General features: G+C 40.5%; 2 protein-coding genes across 2 annotated transcripts; one reads left to right on the top strand and one right to left on the bottom strand.

Annotated features, from left to right (window-relative positions):
• Window positions 1-96: 96 nt before the first annotated feature.
• Window positions 97-8,886, bottom strand: LOC140947589 (kinesin-like protein KIF9). Its single transcript, XM_073396738.1, has 5 exons — window positions 8,163-8,886; window positions 4,782-5,171; window positions 3,767-4,148; window positions 1,886-2,254; window positions 97-795 (listed from the first exon to the last, which is right to left on the bottom strand). Exons 1-5 carry the CDS (start codon window positions 8,763-8,765, stop codon window positions 212-214), a joined length of 2,328 nt encoding a protein of 775 aa, XP_073252839.1. The 5' UTR covers window positions 8,766-8,886; the 3' UTR covers window positions 97-211.
• A 45-nt stretch (window positions 8,887-8,931) lies between these two features.
• Window positions 8,932-15,757, top strand: LOC140947604 (COMM domain-containing protein 8-like). The gene is made up of 5 exons (XM_073396754.1): window positions 8,932-9,044; window positions 11,669-11,824; window positions 12,287-12,445; window positions 12,800-12,955; window positions 14,406-15,757. The coding sequence occupies exons 1-5, from the start codon at window positions 8,967-8,969 to the stop codon at window positions 14,427-14,429; spliced, it is 573 nt and encodes a 190-aa protein (XP_073252855.1). The 5' UTR covers window positions 8,932-8,966; the 3' UTR covers window positions 14,430-15,757.
• Window positions 15,758-16,624: the final 867 nt, after the last annotated feature.

Genomic DNA, 16,624 nt, shown 5'->3' on the forward strand with positions numbered 1-16,624 from the left:
ATACTCATGCACTTGTGTCAAAAACTCCCTGATTTTTCCTTAACTACAGTTTTCTTTTACGCGTGGAGACATAATGCAACCTTGAATCGAAATTTATTTGTTTTGTTTGCATTCTTTTGAAACTTAACAGCAGATAAAATAGAATACCTTTTCTTGTTTATTTTCCCCCTTTTACAATTTAAGTTACATTATGTTTTTACTCTAGGACTAGTCACGTGACGGTTAACGAGGTCGGTGGTTTGTTGCGTACTGTAGCAATCAGAGCACCAGGTCTCCTCTTCTTTTGTGACCCGCCGCTGGCTGTAAGGTGCATTCGTCGCTCAGTTTGCATCTTCGCATTATAGTAAGGCACAGAGTCGGGATGCTCCATTAAAAGCTCGAGTTGAAGCCGATCGAATTTTTCTTGCTCATCTTCCGGAATTCGACCGTCTCGGCCAGACTTCGACTCATCGTCCGCTCCAAGGAAAGACTGGGAATACCAGTTATCGAACTCAGTGACCAGTCGATGCCTGCACTGATTCACCAGCTTTTCACAGTACGTCACTTCAGACTTTGTGTTCAGCAGGTCTTCGTAATCGCGTCTATAGCGCGACTTGAGATCCTTGACTTTCCGAACGAGTTCGTATTCATCTTCGTCGATCACGACTTGTCCTTCATCCGTTCGGAATTCTCCTTGTTCGAGTCGTTCTTGTCTCCTCGTCTCAAGTAAGACTCCATTGTCATTAATCTCTTTCATCAAATTATTGACGGACTCAGATAGTTCCTTCGCTTTCCTCTTCTTTTCCCGCAGAATTTCTGAAAAGAGAGAGATTTAAGAGGGTTTAAACAACTACAAACACTCACCAATCGAATTTGTTTGAATGACGGGTTGGCGCACGCGTCTTTAAAAAACAGAAGCTAAAAAGGACACTTAAAACAAGTGACCCTTTCAAACCAACGCACAACCTGGCCAGGGACTTACGCACGCGCAAAAGTAGAAACATGAAAACTGTCTGACGGAGTCAAAACTGGTCTTCTTAATTCGCATCGACTTTGTGTAATCGTTGGGGAGAAAGCGCAAGGGTAGGGTGATGGTCGGATCAATGCTTAAAGAAATTCTTTTCCAGGTGCTCCGTTTTTCCCACTTTTCTTCAAAACCAACTCGTTCAAATTTCAGTTCGACCTGGAATGAAGCATAGACTCCCCTACAGTTTCTAAGTGTTTCACAGCTAAAGGTGATGTTACATGAGACGATTCGCAATGACGATTTTCAGCGCAACACAGTGTTGTAACATTATTGCGACATTGTTTCGAACGGTTACAACGTTGGAGCGCTGTGTTCACCTTAAAAAAAAAAAACTGCACATAGATATTACATAGCCGCGCGGAGATAAGACATTTTTCTTCGTGAGCGGGCGTAGGGGACGAGTGAATATTTTTAAACACGAGAAGAGAATTTCGTATCTCCTAGTGACCACGTAATTTTGTACAGTGGAAGCTCTGATAACGGACAATCTCGTACGTGGAAAGCTCTACTAACAGCCGCCTTCATAAAAACCCGTTTTTCTAAACTCCCATACAACTCTATTTTTACATTTCCATAAGCGGCCAAGGGTGTCCGCTCAAGAGAGCTTGGACTGTATTTATTAAATTAACACCAATGAAATACCAAACCATTTCACTTTAATAAATTTTTTGCTGCGAGAGGCGCGATTTAGCGTATAACCATAGCAACGGTAATCTTTTCATGTCTGAGGATATGTTATTTTCAAGGGTCAAGATGTTTTCGCTCAAAAGGTCACCTGGTATTCCATTGGTGTTATATAAAAATCATTCTTCCGAGTCTCTTAATGGCTTAAGCAGCCCTGAAGTAATTGTAGTGGACTGTATATTGAGAAAACTTTACCTTTATTCTGGTTAAGAATACGGTTAATCTCGCTCCCTCTCTCTTGTTTAAATTCCTCAAAGGCTTGACTCTTGGGAGGAGGCGTGGCCGCGCGCTGAGTAGCTGACTGGGCCGAGGGTGACTGAAGCCGATCCTGTCCCTCACCACTTCCTTGTCCATCACTCTGCCCCGCACCACCAGTGACAGGAGACTTTGCACTATCCCTTTCTTTTCCTTTGTTGCGGCTTTTCACCTTTCTGGTACTCACTAGGGTGGAGACATTAGGTTTGACCCCTGGTGGAGCAACTCCAACGCCGAATCCTTGCCCGTCCACTTCCCCAACCAAACCACTGTCATCACCGGGGACAGTTCCTAGCTTACCCCCGGTAGCTACAAAAGAAAAAGACTGTGATTAGACGAAAGAAAGAAGTTCGTTTCACTTTGCAAATATAGACTATTTTATGTGGATCTGGACTGGATTAAGTCTCCTGTCAGAGTCATAAATGTGACACACAAAACTTGTCACCATCCGTTTAAAAGGGGCTTTGTCACGTCTCTCCAGTTCACTGTTACAGTACACTGCGCGTCATTACTTTCAATGGAACTTAACCCTTTAAGCTTCAAGATCCAAATACAAATTCTCCAGACTGATCTCCATACAATTCTTTTACGAATAGTTAGGAGAATTTGCTTTAAGATCAAAGCATTCTCCCTTTGGTAATCAATTTAGTAATTCTCATAGCCTTTACTTTTAATGATCTACTGATGTTGTTGGGAGAAAATTGATGATGATCACTCTTGGGACTTAAAGGGTTAACTTAATCCAAACAAACATGTCTCCCAAGCTTTATATCAAACGTTACAAGCAACAAAAATGAAATGTCAAGCCAAAAAGTTTTCAAAAAACTATAACTGCAATCCGTTTTACCTTATTCAAGTTCGTTCAACCGTGCCTTCTTTTGTTTTCGAGGGTTCAATAAAACCTTGTTTTAATGTTTTGAGCGGTTTTTTAAAGTCTGCTTTTACTCAATTTGATGGCAGTTTGTACTGATGAGTTTTCATAAATTTCGTGACACAGCTGTAAGGTCTTTTCACAGACCGTAGTAACAGTTTTTCTTACTCTTTCATATACTCAAAGTGAAATCCCTATATCTTTTCATATACCTCAAGCCTGAAAAAGGTACTCTTTTCGGACGGAGACTCGCCCCCCCCCCCCCCCCGAAGCAGCAGGAGTCTCCCCCCTCCCTGGTAGCAGGCATCGAACTAAGCGTGGGGGAGAAAGTGAAAAAGGGAGGGGGTTAATTTGAATTGGAAGGTCGCGCAGGAGAAAAAAAATGAAAAGAGGAAATGGCTTAAAGGAGCTGTGTCACGAATCTGATTATGAATTCAGTCAGTAAGAACTGACACCAAACTGAGTGGAACATAAAAATAATCGCTCAAAACGTTAATAGAAGGTACTAATAACACAACATATACAGATATAGGCACGGATAGATAAACTTGGAGAAGATAAAAACGGATTGAAATTGTAGGTTTTTGAAAACTTGTTAGCCTAACAATTTTCAAATTTCTCTTTTTTTCGTTTGAAAAGTTTGTTATAATGCTAGGGAGGTATATTTGTAGGACAAGAAGCTGTGATTTTGTCGTTTACAAGAAATTTCTTCTTTAAAATTAAGTTCCATAGCGCATACGCAAGCGGTCATTTAATTCCCCGCTGTTTTTATTTTTATCACGCGCGCTCGACAGACTTTTAAGAGAAAATAGAGGGTCTGTGGACAGGCTAGACGTGACACCACCCCTTTGAAAAGTTTCACCTTCAGCAAAGTAATATAGAGGGACGAATCCATCCAGATTCGTTTTTGAAACTTTAAAGTGCACTAAACAAGGGAATCTGTTGCTTACCAGAAGTTGCACCATCTCTTTCCTGAAGCACATACTTCTGTCGCAGCCTCTCTTCCACGTCCGACTCCATGCTATTCACAATCACTCGGAACTGAGCGAACGTCTCCTTGATCTGCCGAACATTAACGAGCTCAATGTCGTTTAGCTCCCCGGCTAAAAATCGTTTCACTTGTTCACGGACATCTTGAATTTGTGACTCGGATAGCGGCTCGTAAGAGATTTGGCTACGGTTCGTGAGGGTGTCGTGCATGGCGAGTTCCTGGCGAAGAGTGCGGATTTCTTTCTCGTGTTGTTTGCAAAGTCGCAGCGTATCAAAGTGCTCTGTTATGGCCGGTTCTGATGGTACGTTCATCATACGGTTACCGAAACGCAAGGTTGAGAGCTTTGAGAAGAACAACACAAAAAAGATGTCAATATTAGGCCGCATTGTGGAAAAGTGCCTGGATTGTAAGTTTCAGAGCAAGTTAACTCATTGTTAACTCCTTTTCAACAGCTGACAGTTTTCAACGCCAATGACATTCAAATGGAAAGCTGGCTCGCAGGTTACTTGCTAAGACTTCGGTAGTTTTTTAATACCCAACTTCACAAACTTGCAGTATCAATGCCGCAAAAAAATGTTAAGTTAGGAAATTAATGTGTGAATGCAGCGAGGCCAAATTGGCAAACCACTAAAAGGATATCTGAAGTCTAGCAGATCTGTCTCCCTTAAGCAGGCGACAGCCATTCTACGAGAGCGCCGGTGCACCCCTAGAAGTCAGACGTTACTTCAATCTCTTACCCAAACCTTTTAAGCCAAAGAAGGTCTCAGGGGGCAAATTTTTAGCCCCCCCCCCCCCCCCCAAAAAAAAAAAGTCTTGGCAACTCCCAATCACTGCAATACTAGGTATAGTAATTTAAATTTCAAATTAAATAAAGAAAAAGTGATTTAAGTTCTTTTAGAGATGGTAGCAAACAAAGGTCAAAATCAAACTGAAATTGTGATAGAATTCTCACGCAATATATTTAATAAAATTACCGTTTCCTCTATATGTACAGCCTCGCCCCAGATATTAGCTATCAACAGAGTGTTGCATCTTCCTCCAATGGAATCCTTTAACACGTGCGTAAGCTTGCTTTGCCTGAAAGGGACATGCTCTCGCCTTCTGTCACCTAACGCTATCACCGCCTGCTCCAGAAATGTGAGAGACTTGTTGATATACATGGCCTCTACTTGGGTTTCTCCCACAGAGAGCGTTTTACTAAGCCTCTCTGATCCGGCCAGGTCCACGAAGTTTAGTTTGGATGTGACATACTTCGTGTTGGATTCCACACGGGAATGTGACTCAATGTAGATGGTGAAGACACAGTGTGAACGAGAAGAACGCTTGTTAAGAGCATGTTGAGCGATGATCCGATTTGTCTCTCCCTAAAATAGTTTGAAGGCCTTTTAGCTTCATTTCTGCAGACATTAATCCTCATCAGGGAAGGGACAGGGGTACATGCTAAGCCCCTATGGTACCTGCTTGGCTTATTCTAGCCTGCGAAAACATCCGTTTCTCCACATCTTTTCGCCGCTTGTGGACGTTTCGCAACGAGAGGAACGTCTGCGACTCAGGGACAGAAATTCCATACTGATGACGTGAAGTCTGTCCGGAATCCGGTCATAAACGCTGATTGGACGATGGACTAGTCATATTGTTTTAGCTATTGTTTACGAATGACAGACAAAAGACAAAAGGCCACAAAGGTCAAATGCAAACGCGATGAATCTATAACAAAACAGTCGATTTTTATGGAATATCCAGACGTTCCTCCTCGTGAAACGTCCACAAGCGGCGAGGAGCGAGGAGAAACGGCTGTTTTCGCAGGCTTCTTCCTAGTCTGCTACACAGCCGTTTTTAGTGTCGTCACGCAACGGGGAGGGGCGTTGCGTGACGACACTAAAAACGGCTGTGTAGCAGACTAGCTTCTTCCGGGAAGGGGGGCGCTTCCTAGTAACATGCTAATGAGGATGAGCCGCTGGATGGGGTCGCATTTTTACGACTGGATTAACTATAGAGGGGTTGAATTTTCAATAGTTACTAGAATGGGGTCACAAATTTTTGGGTTTTTGGGGGTAAGCCTATTCAGGTAACTAGGGATTTCAAACCGTGAGGATTTTTGGTACATAAAGTGTAACAAATGTGTCAATTCATTTCAGGATGACCTTGATAAAAGGCTTTATAAGGTAGCTGCATAAACAGAAAGGGACTAAGTTGGGATTGCGAGAATTACATTTACCCCAAAGTGACTAATACGGGGTCTATAATTGGTAATAGAGACAAGCGGCACATACCCAGCAAAAACTTACTCAAGTAACCCCCCTGGGCAACAACTACAGGCTGTATATGGTCAACAATGACAATGTGTACTGCACTTCCTTGAGTATTCATCTCCAATAAGCTCATGCAACGAGCGTCCTCTCCCGAAATTATAAGGGCCAACAGTACCCACACAGATAGACAGAAGTATCTTACAGATAACAACAAAAGGAAATGAATCACTGTGTAAAATAAATGCTGGGTGGATGGAACGATGGTAACAAATTCTCCTCTTATGGTAATTAAACCATAGGTCCTACAGAATGGGATGTGGTATTTGAGAGGTTCACTATGTACTGTGTATAAAAATTGGACAATTCTGGCCAGTGTTATTTACTGGAAAACTTACTGATGATTCAGGAGTTTAGTTTCAGGAAATCTAAGATAAAGGTTTTTTAGTCTGGAATAGGGTTAAAAAGCTTCACTGCCGTGGAGGGGGGGGGGGGAGGGGAGTGGTGGGAGGGGAACAGGAGGCAAGTGAGGAAAGGGCGAGAGGTGGGAGTTCTAAATGGCCGAATTCACTGAAGCTGCCGGAGAATTTGCATTGAATCAAAATTTGATTCAATGCAAATACAAGTCAAGAGGTGTGGTAATCATGCATCCAACTTTGTCTGGAGGAGCGTTGCAAGACAAGATAAAGGATGGCTGCGTAGGAGACTACATACCCTTATAGCCACTGTTATAGGGGTATAGCTTCAAAGTGCCCAGGTGTTCTGCAGTTATGCCGGAAATAATATAACAACACTTGTATTTCGTAACCAAAAGCTAAAGGGAAGAAGCCAAGTATTAAAGCCTGGGTACCTACGGAAGGCAGGAGGTTGGACTCCTCCCATTTAAAGCACACAAACTGACTACTTTGCAGTTAATTTGAACATTATTGCACGCATCCCACACTATTTAAACGCTTCAAGTGGGGGAGTAGGGGTAACCCCTCACGTAAAGGGTGTATGCCAGATTCTTTTACTTTAGAAAGGGAACAGTGGAGGTAGCCTGCATCACAGACTGACATAATCCAACCCCAGTTTGTTACATATGCAAAGCAGTGCCGATATCCTTGTTCTGGCTTCCCAACAGACTCAACCAATTATCGGAAATGGTTTCAAATTTCCCTTCAACCGAAATATTTGTACATTGAAAAATGGCTTTTTTGACAGGCCAATCATGGGACACTTATGTGTACTTAAATACTGGTGCAGAAGTGGGGGCTGTGAACAAGGATTCTGGCACTGTTTTAGAGATGCACTTAACAAGAACTTTATAGTTCCACCTATGGCACAGGCTCAAAGGAGGGACATAGGGATGGATAGTTTACAGCTCTCTAGCTAGAACCTCTAATTTCATTGAATATTCTATAGTGTGCAGCTCTATTGTGAGGACTAGGCTAGGGTCCATTGTTACTGTTGTTTGTTTATTGTTTTCTCAGCGAATCCAGTGAGGTCTTGTAAGAGCTGGGTAGCAGGTGTGCATTCAATGACCAGGGAGCCAATTGATAAAAAATGTTGCTTTCTTTCATGTCTAGTACTGCAACAGTATGATATTACTTCAAGACTTAAAAACAGAAAATAGGGTTTGGGGTGTTAATTTTTCGTGGGTCTTCTAAGCTCCTATCTTAAGAGCTTTTTCGGTGATGGGTTTTGCCTCAAATGATCATCCTAGTCATGAGTGACTCTCCCTTCGCTAATCTGGACTTTCTTAATTGACAATATACAGTGGCCTGTCTAAAAGATATAAACCATTTTTCGGTTCCTCCTGTAGGTACCAAGGCACAGATTATGTAAAACAAAATAAACAATACTGCCGACAATAAAGCCCTCTAGGAGAACTCTATTTGTTTGGTTGCATTGTTTCTTTTGTGATGAAAGTTCTTCCAGAAAGACCCCATTTTTCAGGTGATAATTTTAAACTGTTTGAAAACTAGGTATCAGGTTACTGCTCTTATGCTTGAGTCTACATTTGTTTTATGGATGGTGTAAAGTCACGTGCTTCTTCCTCGTATAAGTTAGTAGTAGTAGTAGTTAGAGACCCTTAGGAGTTAGGTACTAGTTAGAGTCCCTTACCTCAAAAAGCAGATTAAGCGCCTCTTCTTCGCTACTCGCGTTACGAACACTGAGTCCTTTCACCCTGGTATATCCATCATCATCGTCAGTCACCGTCATGAGAGATGGGTCTGTTGTGATAGCACCCGGCAAAGTACATAACAAATCGAACATTCGCTCGTTGTAGATCTCTAAGTACGAGATACGAACACTCACGGAATACTCGGGCCTTTCACGGATCTCCCTATAAACCTGTTGAATTGCCCGTGGGATGATCCCGCGGTGCTGAAACTTTTCGGTGGATCCGGTCATGGTGAATGTCTTCCCTGATCCAGTTTGTCCGTAAGCCAAGATTGTGCCGTTGTAACCGTCCAAGGCTTGCGTCACGATATCTTTAGCGCATTCCTCGTAAACATCGCTCTGACTGGCGTTGTGCAAGACGCGATCCAGGTGAAAATTCCAGTCTAATATCTGGTTGTTGATGTAGCCTCTTCTGAGATCCTTCTTGCAGTGAATGTTCACGGACTTTCCATCCGGCAGGAGTTCGATCATGTCCTGCGCAAATCTCGCCGTTGGCCGAATTCTGGCGTACACTTTGACTCTTCCATTATCTTCTTGAAGCATGGTGCTTCTTGATAGCTTTACCACGACACGAAACCACAAGTATTCACCAAACAAACTCTCTATCTGATCTGCCTTGCTGTGGTTTGCCTTCTTAGCGCTACCTTGTTGTTACGGTAATCGACTCTTGTTGCTATGTGACTGACGCGCATCTTCTTCCGCAAAGAGTGCTGATATTTTGTTCGCAGGCTCAGTGAAAACAAGATGGCGGACGAAGGTGGGGAGAATCTAAAACACGGATTACAGTTATTACAGAAATGCTCGAAACAGGACGCCGAGAAGGTCAGGAAATTAAAAAGAAATAATACAAGGTTATATAGGGCTTCGTTAATACCATGGAAATTATTAGGTTGAATTTGATTGGTCTAGATGATGACTGGCAAATTTTTGTTTACTCTTTTTGATATGGTTGCGGAAGACGTCGATCATAACCTTTTCGAGACACTCCTTTTTTATCCGCACCCCTCGTATGGAAGGCAGAATTTAATAATTTCTAGAAGGACTCTGTCGGAATGTTACATTTTTACTACAATAAAGGGTTTCGGAATTGTCCTTTTACCCACAATGGGCCATCGGGACTTTTTACTGCAAGGCCTGTTGGAATCGCTGATCTAGATTAAGATCTGTCGGAATCCTGCCCTTCATAAGGTGAGGCGAGATAAGAGACTTGTAGGAATCACAATTTAACAGATAAGGGCCTGTTAGCCTGCGTAGCAAGCGTTTCCGCGCCAGTTTGTCGAGTAGGTTGGGACGAGAGCAAAAAAAAAAGGAATGACGGGGAAGGGGGAGGGGAACGAAGGAAACGCTTGCCCGCAAACCCCACGATTTTGAAAAACTGCGTTCGCCCACAAACGCAGCTTCTGATTGGTGCGGTGCTGGTAGTGTTGATTACTTAGCACTCGAAACATCAACATACCTGCCAACTCTCCCAGTTTTCCCGGGAGTCTCCAAGTTTTTCATCAGATCTCCCGGTTAGAGCACCAAATCTCCCGGATAGAATGGACCTTTTGAGCATTTCTGTGCTTTAGTTTCAAATTTAGTCAATTTTTTCACAAAATTCGAACTTTTTTTATTCATTGTACAGTTTTTGGGACATGTTTAGTAAATGACAAAGATTAGTTCGTCATTACAATGATGAAAGCGCATTTTGATCCCATGTACGGGGGTGGGGGGGGGGGTGTAGTGCAAAATAGAGAGTCTCCAGATTTTAGATCTCCGGAGGTTGGCAGGTATGCATCAATCAAACTAGGTATGCTTTGTTTACGTGCATCACAGGTCTGGTCTGATTTGTGGTCGCAGATTACAATTGGTTTAGACATATCTATTTTAATCATGTTTGTGCAAAGGTTTATCAGATCAGAGTCTTCAAAGTATAACTGGAGATCGAGCAGTGGAGACTAGGGAAGGCCAGTTTATTGGGAATGACAGCGTGCGGATCTGACTAAAAAAAATTGGACTGTTTGTTGGCAATAACATCAATGTAAATCAGAACATTGGTACTCAACACTAGCTAAAGCCACCATGGACAAGCGACTTGTCAGCTTGTTGAAATGAAAAGATTCTCTTTGTTTATTGGAAATTTAGCGGCATGCATTGTAGAGAACGTTTCGACACGGGCTGAAGAGCAGTCACTCTACAAAATGTATAGCCAGCCGAGTGAATTGTCCCGGACAAATCATTTTTGACGTTTCGACAAGGTTTCAGACGAGATAAAGCCACACAATGAAAAAACAAGAAATTCCGCAGCAATCGTTCAGAGTTTTAACCTTCCTTTATCGTAAACCTTTTTCTATTACAGTTTTTGCAATCGCTTGGAACGTGTTCTATTAGAGAACAAAGTAATTTTACAAATCTGGTAATCCAGGGGAAATCTGTTTGTTATACTTCTATTTTGATGAGCTGTCAGTTTACAAAGAACTGAACCGTGAAATATCAAGGGGCATTTTCCAGAATCATGGGGTTTGCGGGCAAGCGTTTCCTCTTCTCCCCTCCCGCTCCCCCTTCCACCTTTTTTTGCTCTCGCTCTAACTTTTGCGCAATAACTCGATTGGAAATGCCTGCTATGCAGGCTAAGGGCCTGTCAGAATCATGCCCTCCATAGAGGGGGAGGGTGGGGGGGTACCGATAAGACATAGCAAAACATATATTCGAATGCTTTGAAAAAAGGAAAGGGGAAGACGGCAAAAAGTAAATACCCAAGGACTTAATTAATTAATAACTTATCAGCCATATATGGTTAGGAAGTTTCTGTTGTTTGTAAGTTTAGTTATTTGGAAATAGTTGATATACTATTTATTGTATAAGACTCCAAATAAATAAAATGTGTATGTATGTACGTATGTACGTATGTACGTATGTACGTATGTATGTATGTATGTAAGTTGTTGTAAGTAGCTGTTTTATTCCAATTTTGGTAATCAGCCTTGACAGTCACTGCAACTAGATCCATATAACATTATGCAGCAGGTGCTCTCATAATTTATAATTAGCTGAAGCCTATACCATTTTTATTTGTACAATTTTGAAAAAATAAAGAGCCTGCTTCTACCCTTCCACATTTACCATTTAAGAGTTTGTATCAAAACGTTTGTATCAAACCCTCCAATTGCAAAGGGTAACCAGTCGTTTCTATACAAACTCAAGCACTGAAATTGCAGAAAAATTTTGATCACTTTAAGTACAGTTTGAGTGTAAACAGGAAAAACATTTTGGGTGAACATTCTTTGTTCCTTTAAGGTGGCTCGATACAGTTTTTCAGGGTCAATACCTCCCAAATTTGAGCATAAACTACGTCGCCATAAACATAAGGATTTTTGTGGGAAAATTTGTTAACCAAGGTAATTTAGCTTAAGATGATTTATTTCAATTTTAACACAAGTCTGTCACTGTTTTTAACCCTTGTTCAGGTAACTCATGAACTGTTAGACTGCATATGCAGTGGGAAGAACCTGAGATATCAGAGCTATGGGAAGCTTTGGACCATTCAGGAGTGGAAAGTGTTGCAAGAAAATGGGAAGGAAGAACTGAAAGGATTCATTACCAGAGGTCTCAACAAAGAACAGGTTTTTATAATTATGTACCATTTTCTAATATCTATACATGTATTCTATTAATTAGCCCAGGTCAGGCTCTCTGATAATAGAATGTTGCAAAAACAAAAATATCTCTGCACATTACTATCTTGGAAGCTGGAATAGGATATCTTTTCATCATCATCATCATAGTAATAATAATAAATAATAATATTGATAATAATTTTATTATTATTGATTATTTTAATACTGTGTACAGTAATTTGGATTTTGTAAGCTCCAACAAACATCCATAACAACTCCAAGGATGGCTCAAACCATAAACCCTCTGTGAGGGGAGTATGTTTTTTTTCACAGTGTTCACAAATAGGTACTGAACTGTATATTTACAGATGATTTGAGTTCTTGTCAGGTTTTTTTAAGCAGAACCCTTTCCACATGTATCCTCTAAAGGAAATGCTTCTAATAAACAGTGAATGAACTTTTCATCAGATCTCCAATGAACTTGACAGATATTCTCTTTCTGGAGAAGTTAAACAAGCTGTGCTAGATTGCCTGTGGCCTCGACAAGAAGAAGTGAGACAAAACTTGGTACAAAATACAGCTATGATATCGAACGCTGTTTTGAAAGACTTTGATTGGAAAGTAAAGGTACGTATTGCTCGTTATTTTTAAACAAAAAACTGGCACGGTGAGTATTAAAAGGTCATGAAGATGATGCTTTTCTCTCCCAGATGGGCACTCCTCAGAATTCTTGGTGGAGGTGTGCCAGACCAAAATGACGCAAAAACCATACCAGTCCCTTTAGGGTAGCTCATACCCTATATGGCTTATATAAGGGAGTACCCCCCGCCCCCTCCGCAGGCCCTTTCCCCATGACATTTTCTATGTATGTAGTTTTATTCTTGTGGGATTGTTGAGCTTACTGTTAAATTTAATCGGTCAATTTTTCATCATTTTAATTTTATTGTAAAGTACTCTTTATTGTTAATTTTCAACTCATAGATGACCATGTCCAGTGATAAGTTAGCTACCATAAGGCAGCCCACAGTTACTGTGAATTTTGATGTGGATGAGAGTGGCCAGGACAGACATATCTCAGTAGAACTTACAAATGATGAACTGAGACACCTTATATCTTCTTTAGAAGCAGCCAATAAGGTTGGTTCTAGAACTTAATATTTCTCTAAATGTTAAAAAAACAATCTATTTTGTGCTCTGTTTCTTGCTTTGAAGTGCTGTGATAGGTTTTGTTGATTTTTGAGTCAAAAGGTAGGCATTGTCTCTACTGTTTATTTTCTTCTTTCTCTTAAAATCTAGGTTTCTCTCAATGATTTTAATATTACTTAATGTTATAATTCATATTTCTGGGCAATCCATAATATTGACTAGTTTGGCTAATGGGAGTGGCCTGTTCTAGGCTCTCAGGTAAGGACAAGCAAAATGAAAAGAGGAGACAAGAAATGAAAATAGGCAAGATATTGCATGTGTTATACTTGAACAGGGTGCATTTTAAATAGAAAAGCAGGAGTGTCCAAGGTTTAAAATCTATCTTATACCCAGAGCCCACTGACCACTCTCCTTTTGGTCAAGAATGTGGACCCAGGGTTTTCATTAAGAATTCTAGTAGCCGTAGAAAGGTGTAACGTTGCAGGAGAATATTTTTAAAAAGGCTCCACATCTGAGTAAAAAATAGTCATAGGCTATTGACCGTTTGCTGGGTAATTCTTCTTAGTAAACAGAAAATTCTCAGATCTCCGATTCCTAAGGAACACCCTGTGGACCTCATCCTGATTCTTCAAACATGACACAAGGGGCCCCTGGGGATGAGGTTTGATCGTTACAATAATTATTGGAATTAATATTTACTTGTATCAAGATGTTCATTGAATAACATTTTAATAAAAAAGGTATTATTGATTATTGTGTAGGACCTTTCAAAGTTAGTGGGTCTCTTTGTTATCTTTTCAAAGATTTTTCTTCTTTTTAATAAACCTTGTCACTGTTTTCGACGCCATCTTGACGAGTAGGCAAACGCGTGAGAAATTACAGTGTTTGTATGAGAATCTAATGTCGAATAATTTCCGTAAAACGGCTGTTCTGAACAAAATATCAATTGTAAACTAAAGCTACAAAGCAAAGAATTGTCCTAAAAAAAATTGGGGGGCGTAACTGCGGAAATTTTTCCAGAGGCTTTCTTTAGATTTTCCATATATTTGTCTGTAATTTTCCCAGGACTTTCTTACAGACAAATGTAAAGAAAATTTTAAAAAGTGGTTCTAGGTCTTCTAGTGCATGTAACGCCCTCAAATTTTTTCCAGGAGAATCCTCAGGAGTGAAGCTTTAGTTTACAAATCATATTTCTTACAGAACAGCTGTTATAAGGAAATTATTTGACATTAGATTCTCATACAATCACTGTTATTTCTCACTCGCTTGCCTACTCGTCAAGATGGCGTCGAAAACCGTGACAAGGTCTATTTATTTCCTACAATACTGTTGTAAACTGTTACCCCATACCCCACAAAGCCAAAAGCTTTTGAAGTCATTTGAACTCATCACTTATGGCATTCATTTCAAGTATTTCTGCTGATTTCTCTCCTTCTCATAGGTTGTGATGCAGCTAAAGAAATAATATTCTGTAGAGACATTAATATTGTTTAAATTTCTTTTGAAGATTTTTTCTGCAAGGATTATTGCACTTCAATTACTAATAATTATTAACTGATCTCATCATGAGAACACTGATGTAAAATAATGAGGAAACTTTGTTACATAGCTGGAAATTTTTTTTCAACAGCACGCACTCTCACTGGTTACTTCAAGGTCACATGACATCTAACAATAAAGCTGTTTCCCACCAAAATCGCTGAGCAGGCAACATTGCAAAATCTATGATCATGTCAGAGGGTAACAGTGCACTGTTACCCACAAATGTTGACAGAGGTTTAATGAATTTCAAGCTTCAAAATTTCCAGCTATAAAACATCTCTCGGGGCTAGTCTTTAATTTAATGACGCTAGGATTAAAATAAATAGTGAGGTGGGTTTTGGAAGAAGCAAAGTGTTGGATCAACTTAGATTAGCCTCCATTAAAGTAGACAGATAAGTGATTCCCAGGTTCTCCAGCCACCAATCAATTTATTGCTGTACTTGTATATGAGATTTTTATCCACATTCAGAGATTTCAACCCTCCCAATAATTCGTTCGGGAGTCTCCCAAGTTGCCTCCTGTTCTCCTGGTTTTTATCACATTCTCCCAATTTATCATGAAATTCTGAAAAGAAGGAACAAAATTGCTTATCTTAAGTATTTTTATTGCGATCTGAGTGTAAAACGCTCTGTATTACCTTGTGCTATCCTATGATGTCTCACCCAGTCTCTCCACTGAACACCGCCGCGGTGTCAAAATGCATGGAATGCCACCTTAAAAAAAATTAAATTTGCAGAATTTCCTGGTGGGGGATACCCCCCAGACCCCCCCCTAAAGGCTCAGGGCTTAGGCACTTGTGTGAGCAACTTCCACTTTCCCTCAAAAGGGGTGGGAATCTCTGCCACATTTATCAATGTGCAAAGTCAGCAAGTATGTTTTGTGTTTTGTTTCATTGATAAAAACACTAGAGTTACATATTATTTTTGTTCATTTTCATACTTCCGTAAATCAGTTTGTACAGTGTTTTTGTAACAAAAATGATGTAATAGTATATGAATTTGATAAAAAGTCTTGAGTACAATTTTTTAGATTGCGAAAGTGTCTTATTTCCTGTCCAGCAGGTATATCTGCATATACTGTAGTATCCTACGCAGTGCTTCTTTGTGTTGTCACACAATGCTTCTCCCCACAAACTGTGAGGAGTATTGCATGACAACATGGTGAATGGCTGTATGGGAAATTAAACTACGTGTACTGGCATGGTAGGTTTAAAAACAATATGAAATAAAGGATATAAGTTGATATCATTAATTTTGCAGTGAGATTTTTTTGTTTGGTTAGCCTTTTGTGTCTTTTGTATTGTGCCAGTGTACACACAGGACTTAATGGTTTACAAAAAGAAGCACCTCATCATCTGTACCTCATCTGGACAAAGTCATTCTGAGATGTCCCTCTTAAGTTTGTCTAATAGATGCCAAGTTAATCTTTATTGCTCCAAACACCTGTGCAAAAGATGATGGGGGGGGGGGGGGACTCCGCATATGAAAGGGGTGGGGATGCTCGATGGAAATTTTGAATTAAACCCCTAAAGGAGACCAATCTGGGCATGGCCCAAGCTTTTTTTGACCCCTAAAAGAGACCATAAAAATATACGTATCAAATATATATTTTTATATTTTTTGCGTGCAACCCTAAACAAGACTTTCATGGCTAAATATGATGGTGTTTTACCCAGAACACCCTAAGTGAGACCAAAAGCCAAAATTTACACCCCTAAGCGCTAAGCGAGATGACGAGCATCCCCACCCCTTTCATATGCTGAGTCCCCCCCCCCCCTGGATGACTACTAACAGTCAATAATGCACATAATGGAACTAGAAAGTGGTAAAACTAAGAACACACTGGTACATATAGCAATGAAGACAACATTTCTTGGTTTCTGTGAAATGAAACCACAAATTGCTAAGATTACTTGCATCATTATACTTGAAGCAAGTATGAGATAACCCTGCCCGCAGAGCTGTAGTTTCGTCATTGTGATGGAGGCTGATTCTTTTGTGCCACAACAAGAAGGAGGGGAATTGGAAACAAGTCAGTGGAGCAGTTTTGAAGATAGAGAGAATTCATACAGAACACATTCTGGAACACTTTGCAGAATGAGGCATATTTGACAATTAT

Source organism: Porites lutea, chromosome 9, assembly GCF_958299795.1.
Source record: "Porites lutea chromosome 9, jaPorLute2.1, whole genome shotgun sequence".
NCBI classification, from domain to species: Eukaryota; Metazoa; Cnidaria; class Anthozoa; order Scleractinia; family Poritidae; genus Porites; species Porites lutea.

Coding starts and splice junctions, on each gene's coding strand:
- LOC140947604 (XM_073396754.1), top strand. CDS start 8,967: ATGGCGGACGAAGGTGGGGAGAATCTAAAACACGGATTACAGTTATTA. Junction 9,045..11,668: donor CGAAACAGGACGCCGAGAAG/GTCAGGAAATTA, acceptor ACCCTTGTTCAG/GTAACTCATGAACTGTTAGA. Junction 11,825..12,286: donor GAGGTCTCAACAAAGAACAG/GTTTTTATAATT, acceptor ACTTTTCATCAG/ATCTCCAATGAACTTGACAG.
- LOC140947589 (XM_073396738.1), bottom strand. CDS start 8,765: ATGCTTCAAGAAGATAATGGAAGAGTCAAAGTGTACGCCAGAATTCGG. Junction 5,172..8,162: donor CGCTTAATCTGCTTTTTGAG/GTAAGGGACTCT, acceptor AAACTATTTTAG/GGAGAGACAAATCGGATCAT. Junction 796..1,885: donor TATTCTTAACCAGAATAAAG/GTAAAGTTTTCT, acceptor CTCTCTTTTCAG/AAATTCTGCGGGAAAAGAAG.